This window comes from Tachypleus tridentatus, chromosome 8 (genome assembly GCF_004210375.1).
Source record: "Tachypleus tridentatus isolate NWPU-2018 chromosome 8, ASM421037v1, whole genome shotgun sequence".
NCBI lineage: Eukaryota > Metazoa > Arthropoda > Merostomata > Xiphosura > Limulidae > Tachypleus > Tachypleus tridentatus.
Window position 1 is genome coordinate 71,962,560 of NC_134832.1, and position 17,965 is coordinate 71,980,524.

Below are 17,965 nucleotides of genomic sequence, written 5' to 3' on the forward strand. Positions count from 1 at the left end.
AAAAGTGTAAAAAACTTTGTGATGATACATTACAATTGCTCAGTAGCTTTAAAACAAATACATAACAGTAATTAAAGAAATATTATCAACTAGTAATGGTACCTTGAAAACTTCAGGCTTAAAAATTAATTCTATAAACACTGCTCCCTTCTACTGTTATAAGACATAGCACACAAATCATTTACCTGCTACAAAGATACTTATGACACATGCAACACTAAACGAAACTTTCATTTGACATCAGTTTTGCATATTTTACTTTCAATCTATTAGCTATGATTTAACACTTATTTGTAGCATTATGGGGAGATAAACTAAAATTGACACCAAATCTGGGCCATTCAGATGATTACTTATCCATTTAATCTGAGTCTTTATGGGGCTCACCTACATTTTAAAAACATGAATGGTTTATATATATTGCCAAAATAACTTAATTTATCGATGGGCAATGTTTTATATACCACTCTTACTCACACTAGAATACAGAACATTAAACATTTGAAATCACATAATCATCACATGATTTTAACAATACTTATGGGTCAGTGAAGTTGTACAACAATACTTTTAACATGGAATGGTAAATAAATACATTAATACTACAAGAAACTTCTGAACTATATAAAAGTATAACATATATAAAACCCTTTAACCATATGAATATATAACACTGGTACAATTAACCCTTTTACAACAGGCTACTGCATTTACCTAAATTTATAACTCTTGTAATTTTGAAGGTAGACATGCTATAGTCTTGAAAGTATTCAACACGGCTTCAGAAATTTGACAAGCTTTCAGTAACCATTACAAATTTTTTTGTAGACAAGAAAAAAGAATTAGAACTTTTACTATAAATATGTCTGTAAATATGTTGAGTAAGAGTTTTAACTGCTCCATGTCCAAAGTGACTTTAATATTAAGAGAAAAAACTTTTAATTTTTTCATTAAAACTCATAAATAAATACTTTTTTTTCCAAAAACATGACTGCAAATTCTAATAGGAAGCAATAAATGTTTATTTTAAATAGCTTAAATCTCCTTGCAGCATAAATTTATTTACACTTAATTTTATTGATCTTTGAAGCATGTTTAACTAATAATCTTCCATACAAATTATAAATTACTTGGCAAACAAACATGCAGCTTACATTATTGTATCAAATTACATAATGCATGAGCTGCTTGGAAGTATACCACATAAAGAACTTTTATTTTTATTATTGAACCTCATCTAACCTGAAAAGTTTCTAAATTTTATACTTTAGTTACTTTTATAACAATAAATAATACACATTAAAAAATAAGAAATATAATACTTGCATGAGTCTTTTCTTTTAACATCAACTATTAATCAAACTTAAGCCGACTTTTACTTAAGAACATTGAATAACATGCAAAAAGCAAGCAATGTCTTATGTCTATAATAAATTTCCTGACATATCTAACTATGCAATGAAAGTCTCCAAAAATTCAACTAAGCTCATCAAATATAACTTCCATGAAAATATGAAATTTAACAACCAAATAGACAATGCTCTGTACCCAAAACAATGGAATACATAATTTGGCAAGTTAAACCTTTGGCTTTCTATTGATTATAAATAAAATAGTATAATAAATTATAACTATACACAGTTTATAAAAGAGAGGATGTGTGAAGTATATCTAATTTTCTAGTTTATGACTTTGTAAACAATAAGATCGAAGGTGAAAGGAATTATATTTTGTCTGAGTAATATCTATATCATAGTAAAATACATTAAATTTTCTTCTTCTTAGAGGGATAGTAAATAAATGAGACAAGTAAATATTACATTCCTCATTACTAGAAGAAAGACTAAGGATTTTTTAAAATATTTCCTTAAAGAATTAAGAGCTTAATTCTTATACAATATTAACAATTGATTATTCACCACATTTTGATGCCAATTTTATTCATATACATTGAAATTAATTTTATTAAATTTTGAGTTCATCTTTATGAGTCACAACAAAGTCAATAAATAAAAGTTTGGTACTAATTAAGATTTTATGTTCTTAATTTGATAAGGATATATATTTTTTTTAATTCTCAATCTCCTTTAATGTAAATTTCTTATATTTTCATCATTCAGGCAAAGCATAATTTACACAGCTTTAAATCTTATTTTGTTACACAGCAATTAAATGGAAAATACAACCCTCTCACCATGCCCATCTACCACATCATCTCTTTCAAAATTTTCTGATAGTTCTTTCTGGCATTTATTACAATATTATTTATAACCAATGTAAGACCACATTTTTCTCTATCAAATGTATTATATTACATTATTTTCTGTACAGAGTATTATCTATTTCCCTTCCAGTTCAAACTGTATTCCCATAAGAAAAACACTCATGAACTTAACTGAACTTTTAACAGCTGTTGTTGCACAATTAGAAAGCCAGAAAAACTGTGACATTGTTTCATTTTTGCATGTTCTTATTCTGTGTTCTTTGTTATATTATTTAAATAAACAGAAATTATTAAATGCAATAGCAGTAGTATAACCAGTATAAAAAAGTAAAATTAAATTTATCAACAGCAAGAGCAAAAAAAGGCACGTAATATATTTCTTGTTTTTTATGTGTATTTTTTATTATTATTATTATAAGAGTAACTAAAGTAAAATATATAATAATTTTTTATGAGGTATTCTCTTGTGTAGTCTGTGTGTTACATAATGCGAGCTTATATTCTTCATGCAATTAACAATCTATATGGTACAAATAAGTGATATCTGGTCCAAAGGTCAACAAATTAATAAAATTTAAGAATAATAGATATATACTGTTACAAGCTTTAAGCTACTTAGAATAAACAACTGTAGATTTCTGTACAATCTGCAGTCATTCAAAAAAGAAAACAAGAAAAATTTATATTTATTTCCTACTTTTTTATGGTGGTTGCAAGGTCAGTCAAATCAACTAAACTCACACAGAGTTAAAGAAAATAACAGATAAAATATACTTTTCCTGAAAAAAACATTTGATATTTATTTAGATTTTACAGTTTATTAAATGATATTTGAAAATTTTCAAATGAAGAAAATAATTTTAATCTTACCATGAAAATTACTTTGTAGTCACAAAAGAAAACAACATTAAGTATAAATTGTAAATAGTTTTTATTGACACTGAAGTTTGTTTTGTTTTGTTTTTTTTAGTTTATTAAATTCTGATGATTGGACCCTTGAAAAAAAAATTGATAATCTTGGACCCTTCACTGTAGGTTTGTTTGTTTTTGAATTTCGCACAAAGCTACTCGAGGACAATCTGAGCTAGCTGTCCCTAATTTAGCAGTGTAAGACTAGAGGGAAAGCAGCTAGTCATCACCACCCACCTCCAACTCTTGGGCTACTCTTTTACCAACGAATAGTGGGATTGACCGTAACATTATAATGCCCCCATGGCTGAAAGGGTGAGCATGTTTGGCGCAACGGGGATGCAAATCCGCAACCCTCAGATTATGAGTCGCACACCTTAACATGCTTGGCCATGCTGGGCCACTTTACTGTAGGAACTTAGTGAAAGTTATAATTGTAAATACTTTTAACGTACGTTATGTAGATTTGACATTGTCACTGGAGTCATTTTTTTGTTTAATCCTATATCAAAGGATATTTTAAAATATTTTTCCCATGAATTTCTTTAGTTACTATAGATAATTTTTCAGCTACAATGAAATAGACTTTGTTTAATAAATTAGTATAACAATATAGAGCATCTTTATTATCTTACTTTTCTCAGCAAATGTCTTATGTCCAAAAATATGTCAATATCACAGCCTTTAAATCCAAATCCATTAACACTTGACCCATAAATATGTACAATGCAACCTGGGAAAAACTCATGAAGGGCATCTTGAAGAATTCTACAAAAATTGTGTCGTTTGAACTCTTCTTCTCTGTCCAATTCTAATACATTCTTTAACAACACCATCTGAAGCTCCACCTTGAAAAGAATGTTAAGAACTTAAAATTCACTATTTTTTAAATATGCACAGTGAAATGTTTGATCACTAACAATGTTCTACAAAGCCCTATATCAGATCAGAGTACTTCATTAAATATATATATACATTTAAATGTATTAAATATGAAAATGTTTACTACTTATGAACTTGCAAACAAAATAAAGAAAAAGATCAGTTTTATACTTTTTCCAAGATTTCAAAAATAAAAGAACAATTTCATGATAGGAAACCCACTTGAAGTAAAAATGCATTCTAAAGATGGCTGGCATGGGTATTAAAACTTTAATTAAAATAAAGTACTGAATGTTTCTTCTTAGATTATCTTTAGAAAGAACAATTTGTATAGTTTTATACTTTGATACAATTAAAGATCTTTATAAGCAAAGGAGTAAGTGTCTGTAAAATAAAACTTTCTTTTTGCTTAACAACTACTATGTTCATGACATCTTGCAAAAGCTGCCTAGAAAAATAATTTTTAACTTTATTCATAACTCACAAATAAAAATATCACATTCCACATACACCATTCTCAGCCATTTTTCAACATCCTTCAGCTGACATACAAATGTTACTGTGTATGATACAATCTAATTCAGCTGAAATCACACCCACCATCAGTGGTTGCAAACAATTTTCAGAAATCTGTGCAAAAAGTCCAAAGCTGAATAATCTTGCTTTAATCTTTTCCAAATCAACTTCTTTATTGCTAGACCTTTAGACTTCACTCTACAACTCATGGATATCCCTTTTGAAAGCAACCAAATACTTCAATGGATACAAGAAGAGAGGGTACCACACCAAACCCTCTATAAAGAAGACCCAGAATTAAATCATTGCCATTACCACAAAAGAAACAATCCTTCTTGGAACTTTGCTGAAGGCAACAGCAGACTAGCAGTTTAAAATAATGGATAAAAACTAGTTACCAATTATTACTGTATAACTGATAATCACAAAAAGTGAGTTACTGATTAATAATTAGAATTAATGAGATCAAAATCAGTGTGAATGAATACTATCAATTACACAATAAATTCAAGTGCAAAAAAATTATTTATTCTAGATGTCATTTGAAATACCTTTTTGTTTATGTTGTATTCATTCTAGTTGTAGTTTGATGTATATTTAAATAATGATAGAAAGTCTTGCATTTTAATTTAGTAGTTTTTATCTTTTTTACACTGAGGTGAGTGAACTGTTGTGAAAAACTTATAGGGATGAATTATGCTGGTAAAGATTGAGAAGCACCAACTTAGATGACCATGTAGGCTATAATCATAACAAAGGTTGACAAGCTGATCAGCACAACCATATTTTAAGTATTCAATTTTCTCCAATAGCAACCTGTTGTACCTTATATATATATATATATATATATATGGTTTAAGACTTCAGTTACAGTCTATATTTTATATACTTCCACATTACTAGATTAGTAACACAAGCTAATTTTGATTAACAAAATATTTCTTCAACTCAGCAGCTTGAGTGTAGTCTTAAGTTTTGTTTTGCTATTCAATTCAGTGTTTTGAACATTTTTCTCAGTAAGGTAATGGTTCATTTGCACAATGTACCTTTAGGTAGTATATTATGTATCTAATCAAAAAAAATACTGAAAGAGAAAAGTTTAAAGCAAATTGTATCTCATTCATGAGTTTAACATTTTGTTATCATTCTGTTATAAAACAATGCATAAATTATTGCACAAAATATTTTGTCAGTGACTCTTAAAAACTTTATATAGCATTAGCTTCCTCTTTTGTATAGTTGTAAAATTTCAAAAGTTCACTGTAACAAAGAAGTTGCATTTTTATTCTTGTCTTAAAAGTTTATATAAAAAAAACAAATAAGACTATGTTAAAAAAATTAACTTATCTGAATAAAACAATAAAATGAATTTACATTTATACATATCTTAAATGGGTCATCAGAACAGCTTGATTTCATATTATTTAAGAGATCTAGCTCTCTGCATATGCTGGTTTTCAATCATAACAGCTTACAAGGTTGTCAAAAGTCAGGTCTACAAAAGAATTATCTGATAATCTAAGCTAGCAATGATTTTATCATAGCATTATCATGCAAAATGTGTACAAAATGCAAAAATATGTTATTCCATACAATTCAATTAAATATAATTGTCTGACAATACTCAATATCCTTTTTTGTTTTTGATGACAGGGTGAATAATACACCCCACTGAAGCATTGATAAACTTATGTTTTTCAGAATATACTGTCTTGTGTTACTTCCTGCAACAACATACACTTGAAAATACATGTAAAACAAAGTATTTTTGACAATGTCAATCAGAATTTCACTGATATTAATCAAATATATTTTGCATAAATGTTCTTGCTGAGCACATCTTAAAATTCATTGGATCTGTTTTATACTAAAATGTGGTGAAATGGTAAACTACAAAGTATTGCAATTTTAACATTCAAAATGTAAATTTATACATAGTTCAATCTTTATATACATATATACAAGTTGGAGACATTCAAAACCACTGAATGACATTTAATTAATAAACATCCAAAGTTCACCATAAGAGGCAATATCTTTTCACTACAAACCAGAATAAGACTAATTTTTCATCTTCAGAGAAAGGTTAAAAGGAAAAAAAACTGCTAAGTCAATGGTGTAACTCCTGATTGATTTAACATGCAGAATAGGTAACAAATTAAAAGTTATAAACTATATAGTTCTAGTTATTTTTTACAAGGTGCACTATGCTAGACTTACAGCAAACAATCTAGTCTTGCAAAATACTGAATTATTTATACAAAGGGAATCTTCAGTATAAATTTTAAATATAAAAAAATGTATGTATAATTGTTAATTATTTTTCAATTTTTTTGGCCCATTAACCGTAAAATAACATTTCTGTATCTTTTTAAATATTAAAACACTTGTTATTTAAAGTAACTAGCCCTAAATGACAAAAACTGAATTTCTTGGATCTAAAATCCCCACTACCTGACATATGGCAATTGTAACCCTTCTTTTCAATCCTTAGTTTTTTTTATTTCTACCTACATGTACTTTGAACATTATTAAGAAAAGTCTCTATTAACCACAGGTCATACTGAATGCAAGTTAATTTATAAACAGATAAAACACAATATACTTGATTAACATATTACAATGTACTGTTATAAGGGGATAATGTGAAATGTCATTGTTGACTACTATTACACATAATACTTATGTGTAATATGTATTTATGTCTCTTAAATTATGTAATCAAAAATGCCAATATGTAACAGAATTTTTATTAGACACATGTAATCATACTATAAATTGTAATGCTTTTTAATAAAAACTGTCACTAGATAGATGAAAACAATTTTGCATTAGAATATCAATGGTCTCACTTTCAGGAATAATTCCACAACATGTATGACTAAGTTACTACATAAAATAATTAACACATATAAAAAAAAAAATTAGTACCTATATCATGTGAAACATTCTGAGATGAATAAAGCTTACACTAAGAAATTAATCTTTCTGAAGAAACTGCTGTGTAACAAAATACAAACTTCAGAACTCACCGTCTCAACACGTAACAGCTTAGCCACCACAACATTATGTTCCACAGGCTGTGCTGCTGCTGCTGCTGTCTCAGAAATCTGAAACTCTTCACCTCCATCTGGATCTGTCAATAATTTCAGCTGCCTTCTTTTCACAAGAAGTTGATGACGATGAAGGACCAAGGGCCGCCTTCTGTACAGTGCCTTGGTAACTGATCTTTCTTCCTTAAACTCCACAAATGCAAATTTTCTCTACACAAAATTGAAAAAAATGTAAGAGAATAAAGTTCTGATTTAACTATACGAACAGCTTGTCTTTTCATCTGCTCCTTCAAAACTGTCAAGCTACATAAATTGCAAAGTACAAGCAACAACAAATCATGAAAAATTTAAAAGCTATTATAAATAGCAAACAGAGCAAAATAAATACTAATTTTACAGATTTCCATATTTACTTTGTGTATTAAAAAATCATAAAAAGAGCAACAAAACAAGTAACATTATGTAGGACATAAAAAAATCATTTTATACAAAACACTACTACCTTAGATTTGCTAAAGATGACAACAGTTTGGAGCTTAGTTGTTTAAGAACAACTAAAAATCATACAGAGTAGCTTAAAAACTGGAATCGCACATTCTTGATACTCTGGTAACACCTGTGAAAAATCACTCTAACTTCTTTCACAAAGAAAGACTGGCAATAGTATATTAAACTTTGCTTAATTACATTTAATTTCATCCATAAGTACAGTACTGTTATACCGGTGTGAAAAGACTCACCTTAACCTGTATACAGTAAAAGAGAAGACTGCAGATTAAATACAGCCCATAAATATCATTTTAACACCAATCCTCCAATGAGGTTGGGGTATGAGATGCTCAAGAAAGCTGAGCAGAGTGATACTCTTAATACTGCATAGCCTGTAGTACTATTCATACTGTTTACTAATTAACTCTTTCCATACGATGTTGGTCAATGTGACTGACCTTGCAACCACAACATAATCATCAGTTTCTACAGTACAACATCCAATATGTTTCATGTACCTTGATATCATTAAACAATACAAATTTTTGTACACAACAAATCACATCTTTTAATTATCTATTTTTTACTAAAAATTTATCCATGAGTATATGGAGTGTGAATTGTTCTGAGTGCAAAGTAACTTTCATGTTAAGATTAAAAAATACTTTTATTCACCTGAACATTTTCATATTTAATTTATATAGCCTCTAAAACCTCCTAAATAAATGTAAAACTTTGATTTTTTTTTCACTAGAACTTGATATTTTGTCTGTTATTTTCTCTACCCTTACTCAATAGGGTATAGTTTGTTTTGACTGATCTGGTACACACTATAAAAAATATCAGAAAACTGATATGATTATTATTTTTGTCAGCTGATAAACCTTCCAGTTAGATTGAGTAAGAGATCATAAGAACCTACCAAAAATAATAAGAATAAAATGAACTATTAGCCTGCTAAAAGTAAGTCACTTCAACTACAGAAGCCACTACTGTACCATGTACGTGTAATGTTGAAAAATCTCAACACTGAATGTAAGGAATGCCAAAGCTTTTCAGGTTATCAATAATACACCAATATTAGAAAGAGTTAGATTACTTAAGTAAGGGCAAACATTATATTTGAAACATAAAGAAAATGGAATTTCAGTCAGAACTGGAAGACCACTGTAAATAACTGTCATAAATATCATACTCAGAATCAAATTTCATGATTTTCTTAATTCCCACGAGTTTTCCAGGAATAGAAAAGCCACAAATTTCAGGTTTTTCAAAACCTGTGCAAACCTACTTTAGACTTTCAAGATAACCAACATATATGTATATATCAAATGTCTCTTTCAGAGTGTCCATGGTTAAAAGCCTTTTCCAGACTTTTTTCAAGTTTGTGCCATATTTTTCTTACCCTGCTTACCACTTTACAAATTGCTGAAGAAATGTTTATTTGTTGTCAAACACAAAATAATCAGATATCTGTGTTGTGCCCTCTGAGTATCAAATCTGATTCTGAATAATATAGGCTCTAAAATGTAACACTGAGCCACCAGAGTGCTGACATAAAAGTACACTTATATGTTTATATATGTTTTAACATGAAATTAACTAAAAGGAAATACATTTCCTTTTTCAATAAAAATAAATAACATTTTTATTTTCTCACTTTCTAAGCTAATAAAATAGTCTTAGGTAACTTAGAATAAATAAAGCAGTGCTAATATATTCCATGAATCCTTACTTTTTCACTGTCAATAGTCACTTGTTCCACGTCTCCTAAAAAGGAAAAGAAATCATGCAATTCTTCCACTTCAGTATTTGGGTGAAAACCTGTTACATACAGAGTTCTTTTTGCTGCTTCCTCTTCCTGCTGCCTTTTAGCAAGATTGGCTTTGTGTTTCTTACCATTATAGTGAGTGTTCTTTTCTTTGCCTAAATTGAAAAAATAAAAAATATCATCAAAATACATTAAGAATGAGGGACAAGTGGTAAAAAATTCATATTTTATCTATCACGTACTAAAGCACATTTTAAAATAGTACTTTCGAAACATTTCATAAATATTCATGTAAACTGAATTACCAGGCCTCAACTTAAGTTATAATTTTCCTATCCTGAAAATGTATTTCTAACAGGTACTTTCCTCATTTCACATAAATAGCTATTTTTGTTCAGTGCTGCCCTCTACATCCAAAAACTGTTTTGCATTCCACAAGCCTCAAGCCTCCATGTACCCAATGATCAACATGATTCAATTTTATCTTGCAGGTAAATCACCCTCCAGATGCATGTGACTTCCTATATTTGATTCTATCAGAGTATCACTTTGGGTTTTAGCAAAAAAATGGAAGCACCAGTTTTCACCAAGAAGAAAAAAATGGGAAATTTGAGAGGAGATAGGTATATATCAGAAATATGTTTTCAGTATTGGAAAATTATAACTTCTGATATTGTGCATTACCTTTTCTCACATAAATAGCTAGGATCCCACACTAAGTAGGTGGAGTAATCAGTGAAAAGGATAATAATAAGCATCCTTCAAATGTGTCCAAAGAACACCAAAGAAATAAACAATATTTAAAAAAACTAAAGAACCCTCTAAAAAAGGATATCCTTGCATTAGATAAACATATATAGGAAATAGCTCCACATCCGTACATATTCTTCATCCAATGTCGAAAAAGACATGAGAGGAAAATGAGATGAACACATCCCAAAGAAAGAGAACAGCAGTTGGACAGGAATCTAAACTATCTAATTCTGAATCTGGCATGAGAGTTCATCTTTGAATCCAAAACCCAATCACTGAGAACCACCACTCATGTGGGAATAGGATGAGAGATCCCAATTGCATGTGTGAACTACAGCAAGTCAGCTATATCCAAAACCTAGCCACCTGAAACCAACATTCATTAACAAGTAGGATGAGGATCATGCCAGCAACAAGCTGACTGCAATCCAAAACCCAGTCACTGGGTGGGGGTAAGAAAAGGATAATACCATCTTCAACTCAAAGTTCAGCAGACTGCAGGAATGTATCATACTTACCTGTTTGTGAATAGGGTATGTAATAGCAAAAAGAGAAAATCAAAGCTGTTCCTGTGTACTTATATAGTGACAAGAAAATAAAACAACATGTTTACATGCATAGTATATTAAAACCTTCAAAGGATAATGCAAGAGGTAGAACTGTAGCCATGACCCACAACACAGCAATAGTAAACAAGAGTTCAACAAAGTGAGGGAACAGACACCCATGTAATCCATGTGTGACAACTTATATTGATTGGCTCATCTCTGAATCCAAAATCCACCCACTAGGAATTATCATCCATGTGCAATCTCAATCAAGAAGCAAATTAAAGAGCTACAATATTTGCTTGGAAAAACCCATACAGAGATGGAGCATCAGACCAGAAAATATCTTGTCATTTACACCAGCAGAATACCACTGCCCTACTCTTAACTAAATGGTTTCACCACGAATACTCTGCGAACAATCTATCAAAGGTTCCATTCTCAGGAAGATGCCTTTGAGTTCAAAATCCCAGCAACTTGAAACTTAAAAGTAATAAAGAATCCCCTTCTCCACTGGAAGAAAAAGGTGAAGGTGAAGAAAGGATGGTGAAGAGTCCAGAAGAGCATCAATGCTGGAGAAGGTGCAATGGATGACCATGAAAACCTTATTTTGAAAAGCATACTATACCTAATTTATTCAATCGAAAACAGGCAGGGATGAGAAGTTTCCCTTTCTACTTTACTCATGAAGTCCATGGGTGCGTATGGTCCAGAAGGAACATATGAATGAAGTAAATTGATATCACAAGGAAAAACCTGCAAGCAATCTCGTGGAACATCCTATCTCAATAGTGAGCACTTAGCAACCATGAAATTGATAAATATTAAAACATGGCCTAGCAGTGAAGGATACCTGATTATGCACTGCTTGCCACAGAGCAGGATCCACACAGTAAAAAAAAAAAAAGACTGAAAAATAAGAGATATATATACAAAAGACAATTTACCCTGTCACAGCCTCACCAAAGTCTGAAGAACAGACAGAGATGAAAAACAACAACCTGACAAAGAAAAAAAAGAGAACTGATGCAGAGAGCGAGAGATGAACATATACAATTGAAGAAGGTGTCTAATTTGATCAAAAGACATCCAGACAAATTACCAGAAGAAGGAGACAAGAAAGTCTAAGCCAGTTGAATTATAAGCTGAACCCAAGTGGTAAAGGTGGAAGGAGAAAGGTTATAAACATGTCTGCCATGGAATTAAGAGAAAGAAACAAGAAACAAGGAAAAAGGCTATATGAGCAATATACCAATGACGAGCACATATGGGACATAGTAGTCTATCTAAATCAGACTGAAGATGTAGGTGAAAAATATAAAGAAAAGATATCTGCAAGGAAGAGTTACCCTCATAAGCTGCTGATAATTTTGGAAGGAAAGATTGATCCAGATAAAGTATAACATATGTAGAATGATATAATTTACATCAAACACAAGCCAATATAAGAATGAAACAAGTATTAAGCAACAAGTAACATAAGCAAACCTGACAACAGAAGTTCAAATGAAAGCAAAGTAGGGCAGTGAAAAACCACACTAACATCCTAATCCAGGAAGTCTGCATGACAAGAAGGACAATGAATCAAAAAACAATGCAACAATAAGGAAGAGTAAAAACTTTACATCACAGGAAAAAAAAGTGTGAAAAAGGCATCCCGATTACCCATGATCAAACAGCCATGTGAAAAAAATCCATATGAAAACTAACAGTGGGTTTAGCAGAAGAAAACCCCTGACCCAACCAATAAAGGCAAAAAAAAAACATTCCACTTAAGTTGATAAATATTCATAGAAAAAGCATGAATGAAAAAACTAAAAACAAAGTCGCTCATCAGGACAATCTAGGCCTCCTTGTCAAGAACTGGATAAAACCAGTGAGAACTTGGAGGATATGAAGGGCTTAATAAAATACAGGGAATGGAGGTTGATGTAGAAGGAATGGAATAAGAGGAAGAGATAATGGTGGGGCAGATTGGAGCTGGAGCAGCTGCAAAAACCATGGTTGTGCCAACCAGTAAAGAGCAATCAGAATGACTTGTCACAGAATGGAAAGAAGATGGTTGGATGGATAAACATAAAGGTATTTGCTGGTTCAATCCTGACTGAATGCATCAACAGCCAGTGCATGTTGATGAGGAATCAGAGACAAAAACAGAGGTAACTTGGTATTGTGAGATGTGGCATAAGCATCCAGGTAAGGAGTACCCAACTGAAGGCATAACCACTGGAAAGTGAAATAAAACTAAAGATCACTCCATCAGGTTAATTTTTCCCAGATGGGAAATACACTGCTGGCCAAAATCTTAAGGCCAATAAACATAAAGAAAAAATATGCACTTTGCATTGTTAGACTCAACCACTTATTTGCATAGAGCTTCGAAAGACGAAAATAAGAAAAGGAAAAATAAAAATAAAAAAACATTTTTAGCATTTAATAGGGAAAATGTGATCACTATGAAATTAGTCTAAATACTAACTGGTCAAAAGTTTAAAACCATACCAAAAAGAAGTCCTAAACAGGGTAGGAAATGCCCAACAAGAGGTCTCAATAGTGAATTGCACAGCCGTCATTGCAAATAACTGCAAATATACACTTTGGCATGGTCGATATAAGCGTTTGTAGAAGGCTGGAATGTTATTCCAAGTGGTAAAGATGGCTTTACAAAGATCATGCACTGTTTGGAATTGATGTCCATTTCTATAGACTTCCCTTGCCATCCACCCCCAAACATTTTCAATGGGGTTCAGTTCAGGTGGACATGTTGGATGGTCCAAAAGAATCACATTATTTGCCATGAAAAAAAGTCCTTTGTCCTGCAGGCATTGTGGATTGCAGTGTTGTCCTGCTGAAAAATCCAGTCATTTCCACACAGGCGATGACCTTCAGTCAATAAGGATGCCCTCTCCAACATGCCAATGTAGCTATCTGCTGTTTGACACCCCTGTATAACCTGAAGCTCCATTGTTCCATGGAAGGAGAAAGCACCCCTGATCATGATGGAACCTCCTCCACTGTGTTGTGTAGAAAATGTCTCTGGTGGGATATCCTTATCATGCCAGTAATGTTAGAAGCCATCTGGACTATCCAGGTTAAATTTTTTCTCATCAGAAAACAAAATCTTCATCCACTTTTCTATGCCCCATGTTTGGTGCTTCTCAGCAAAATTTAAACAAGCTATTTTGTAGTGTAGAAGGAAGCGTGGCATTTGGTGACAGTTTTTAAAGCCTTTCTCTTGTAAATGCCTTCTTATTGTTCTTGAGCTGCATTCTGCATCCGTAAGGGCCTTAATCTAGTTCGACGATTGGGTGTTGTCTTGCCAGACAACCCATTGAATCCTCCTGCTCAACGCCAGCGAAATTTTCTTGGGCCGACCACTTGAAATTCTTGTTCCGTATCCATCAGGGTCTTTTAAGAAATTTGCAACAGCAGTTTTACTATGCCCAATCTCACCAGTGATGGCAAGTTCAGCGAAACCTTGTTTTTGCAGCTCATCAATTCTGCCACGTTCAAACTCTGTGAACATTTTAGCCATTGCCATGTTCTCACCCAATGTAACACGGGAAATGTAAGTGGGAGATGTTGACAATGCTGATGCTTGAACACAAATGACTGAATTTCGTTACTTGTTTACTAATTAATGCTTCGTTTCAGTATGGTCTTAAACTTTTGACCAGTTAGTATTTAGGCTAATTTCACAGTGTTCACATTTTTCCTATTAAATGAGAACAACTTTTTTTTTTTCCCCCCCTTTTCTTATTTTCATCTTTCAAAGCTCTACTCATATAAGTGGATAGTCTAACAATGCAAAATCCATATTTTTTCGTTATGTTCATTGGCCTTAAGATTTTGGCCAGCAGTGTATAATCTACAATCAGATTGAACTTAAAACATGACATACAAGAATAATGACTGAGTGGGCCCCCAAAAAAAAGAATATCCAAGGTTTAGCCACAAAGAAAATGAAAACAGGTGCCACTGTGACTATTGATATAAGATGCCATCATAGAATAATCAGAATGTATCATAGCCAGATAATTCTTGGCAAAATGAACAAAATAATCATGATGTACAGCTAGAAGCTCCAGGATGTTGCTATGGTAATATAATATCGCATGAAGACAACAGATCTCAAGCTTCATGCTGGATGACCCATGCCCACCAGCCCTGGGAAGAAGCATCTGTGAAGATATGAAAATCTCGATGAGAGGTAGGAAATTAAAAACTCACCAATGTGTTAACCATGTCCAGCTACTAATGGAGACCATCAACAAGGGAAAGAAGAATGGAAATAGGGGCCTCTTACGTATCATGTACAAGGTTGCACTGGTCATACAGAGCCCAGTGAAGAGACCATCTATGCACTTGACCCAAGGGAATAGCAGCTTCCATAGAAGATTGCATCTCCAAAAGCAATAGAATCTCACCAACAGTAATAAAAGTAGCTATGAGGGCATGGAGAACTGAGAGCTAAATCAAATAAAGTTGAAAAGGAAAAGGGTGGGCCTGACTGAAATGAATGTCAGAAAAGACAACTAAGTGAACAAGATATTAGAAATGTACAAGGAATAACTTCTCCAATTCCATTAACCAACTGACACAAACTGCATCCAGGAGCAGCACATAAGTGAACTGTTTGTAGCAAGCTAGAAGAAGTCAGTCATCGATGTAATGGTGTAAGCACAACTCCTTGAGCATGCATATGTTATGCAAAAGCCTTGACCACTTGTCAAAAAACCATATGGGGCTGAAGAAAGCCTGAAAGACAACCTGATAAACTACATTGTAATGAACAAACCAAAAATGGAGCATCAACAGATGAGATATTGGAATATGCAGATAAGCATTCATGACAAAAACTTTCATCATCCATAAACCTGGAGAAAAAGCCCACCTAAGAATGGGAAAAGGCTCCACAGTAAATTCAGGCAGGACCAAAATTTAATTGAGCTGGGACAATTGATCACTGACTACCAAGCCCAGTTTAACTGAGTAAAATAAAAACCTGAAGAAGGATGAGCTACAGGTTTGATAGCTTTTTGAGAGAGATGATATTGTACCAATTCAAACAAACTGACTGGTGTCAGGATCCCTAAGCAGTGGAAAGAATATGGTAGAGATGATTCTGTACCACTTCAGACAGATGTTGACTGGTGACAGAATCCCACAGTAGTGGAAAAGATATGGGTACCCAAAACAATGAAAGTGGATGACAAATCCTTCAGATAGCCCACAGACCTATGGCAAAAATTCACCACAGGGGGAAAAAAATTCTGTAAAGTGAGCCCCCACTGGATCAAAACCCAGTAATGTTGACAACATATCTACATGCATCAAATTATACAAGGGAAGGATTTGGTAAGAGCTGTGAAGAAGGGCAGGAAATAGTAATAGGAGCTTGTCTAAGCTCTGAATGAGACAAAAGATGAAACAACTGATTGTTATCTCATCAATTCAATACAGGATTCCAAAGTCTCAGGAATATTTCTAAAAACAGAATGCTAAAGAAAAGGGGCCATACTTACATCCTAGAGATAAGTAGGTAGTTGGATGGTTGATTTAGTGTTTTATGGCACAAAGCAGCTAGGCTATCTGTGCCAAACATCCAGTAAAAAGGTAAAAACAAAATAAATGTAGTAAAATTCATAAAAGGAAATAAAGGTAAAACTAAACAGCATTTAAAAGCATAAAACCAATGTTAAGAGTGAAACCACAGTAAGAGAAGTTTTAAAAGACTTTCTGTAGCATAATGGTAATTATCAAAACCAACCAGGAAGACTGACAGGTAAGTACAAGAACCACCGTCAGTCACCTCAAGTTGGTCTTTCCAGTCCTGTTTCCAGGTTATGTGTCATTGTGGCCATTTTCAAAAGGTAAAGTAATAAAAGTTTTAAAAGACATGCAGCAAAATTGTAATAATAACTCGCCAGGACGACTAATGGGTAGTTCAAACAGCAGCTTTAGTCACCTGAAGTTGGGTTTTCCAGTACTGGTGTCGAGTTATTTAATGTTACGGCCATTTTCTAATTTCAAATCAAACTTGAGAGATTGTGATTCTTAAAGGGAACCACATTAAAAAGGTTTAATGTATAAATTTAAAACACTTAAATGACATTACAAAGATTAATGGCCTTTAAAAAACTAAAAAATTTATCAAGGTGGACAGTGTCACCATCACAAATAACACTGTCTAATGTTATAAACAAACCTTGGGACCAAACAGGGTTAAAATGGTGCTGTCCTTGAGAGTTGTAATGATGGCAAAAAAGTAAAATGTGGCTTACAGTGATTCAAGTGTTACTTAGACTACACACTGGTGCATGAGTTTCAGATAAAAGAAAATGATGAGTTAAAAAAAGTCTAGTAAGAACAACTTTCTCCTTCCGAACCTTATGGAAGCAAGACAGCCAAAGTTCAATATATGGTTTTAATTGGAAAAGCTTGTTTTCACGTTGCTCACTCCAAGTCAACTGCCAGCTGGCACAGAGCCGAGCCTTGAATACAGGACCATAGTCCACGTATGGAATAGGCACAGTGGTGATAGTGCCAGAGCAGATAGATTTAGCTGCCGTGTCTGCAAGCTCGTTCCCACAAATACCAACGTGGCCTGGTATCCAGAAAAACTGGATAGAAGTAGGTGTTAATGAGAAATGGGCCAGTCGGTTTTGAATATCAGTAAAAACAGAGTGTGAACTAACATAAAGCGATTCCAGGGCCAGTCGGTTTTGAATATCAGTAAGAACAGAGTGTGAACTAATATAAAGCAATTCCAGGGCCAGTAGAGAACTAAGCGAGTCAGTATAAATAATGCAGTTGTAGT

At 32.6% G+C, this 17,965-nt stretch overlaps 1 protein-coding gene across 3 annotated transcripts in view; it reads right to left on the reverse strand.

Moving 5' to 3' along the window:
- Positions 1 to 17,965, reverse strand: part of LOC143222643 (speckle targeted PIP5K1A-regulated poly(A) polymerase-like) — a 42,645-nt gene that overhangs the window by 9,536 nt on the left and 15,144 nt on the right. For 2 of the 3 annotated variants that reach the window (XM_076449400.1, XM_076449399.1), the window contains exons 2-4: positions 9,809 to 9,999; positions 7,564 to 7,794; positions 3,769 to 3,981 (exon numbers count right to left, since the gene is read on the reverse strand). In XM_076449400.1, coding sequence (XP_076305515.1) covers positions 3,769 to 3,981; positions 7,564 to 7,794; positions 9,809 to 9,999 — 635 coding nt within the window. Of the gene's footprint in view, positions 1 to 3,768; positions 3,982 to 5,905; positions 6,027 to 7,563; positions 7,795 to 9,808; positions 10,000 to 17,965 lie in introns of those variants that run through there. The other variant, XM_076449401.1, reaches the window with a different exon arrangement.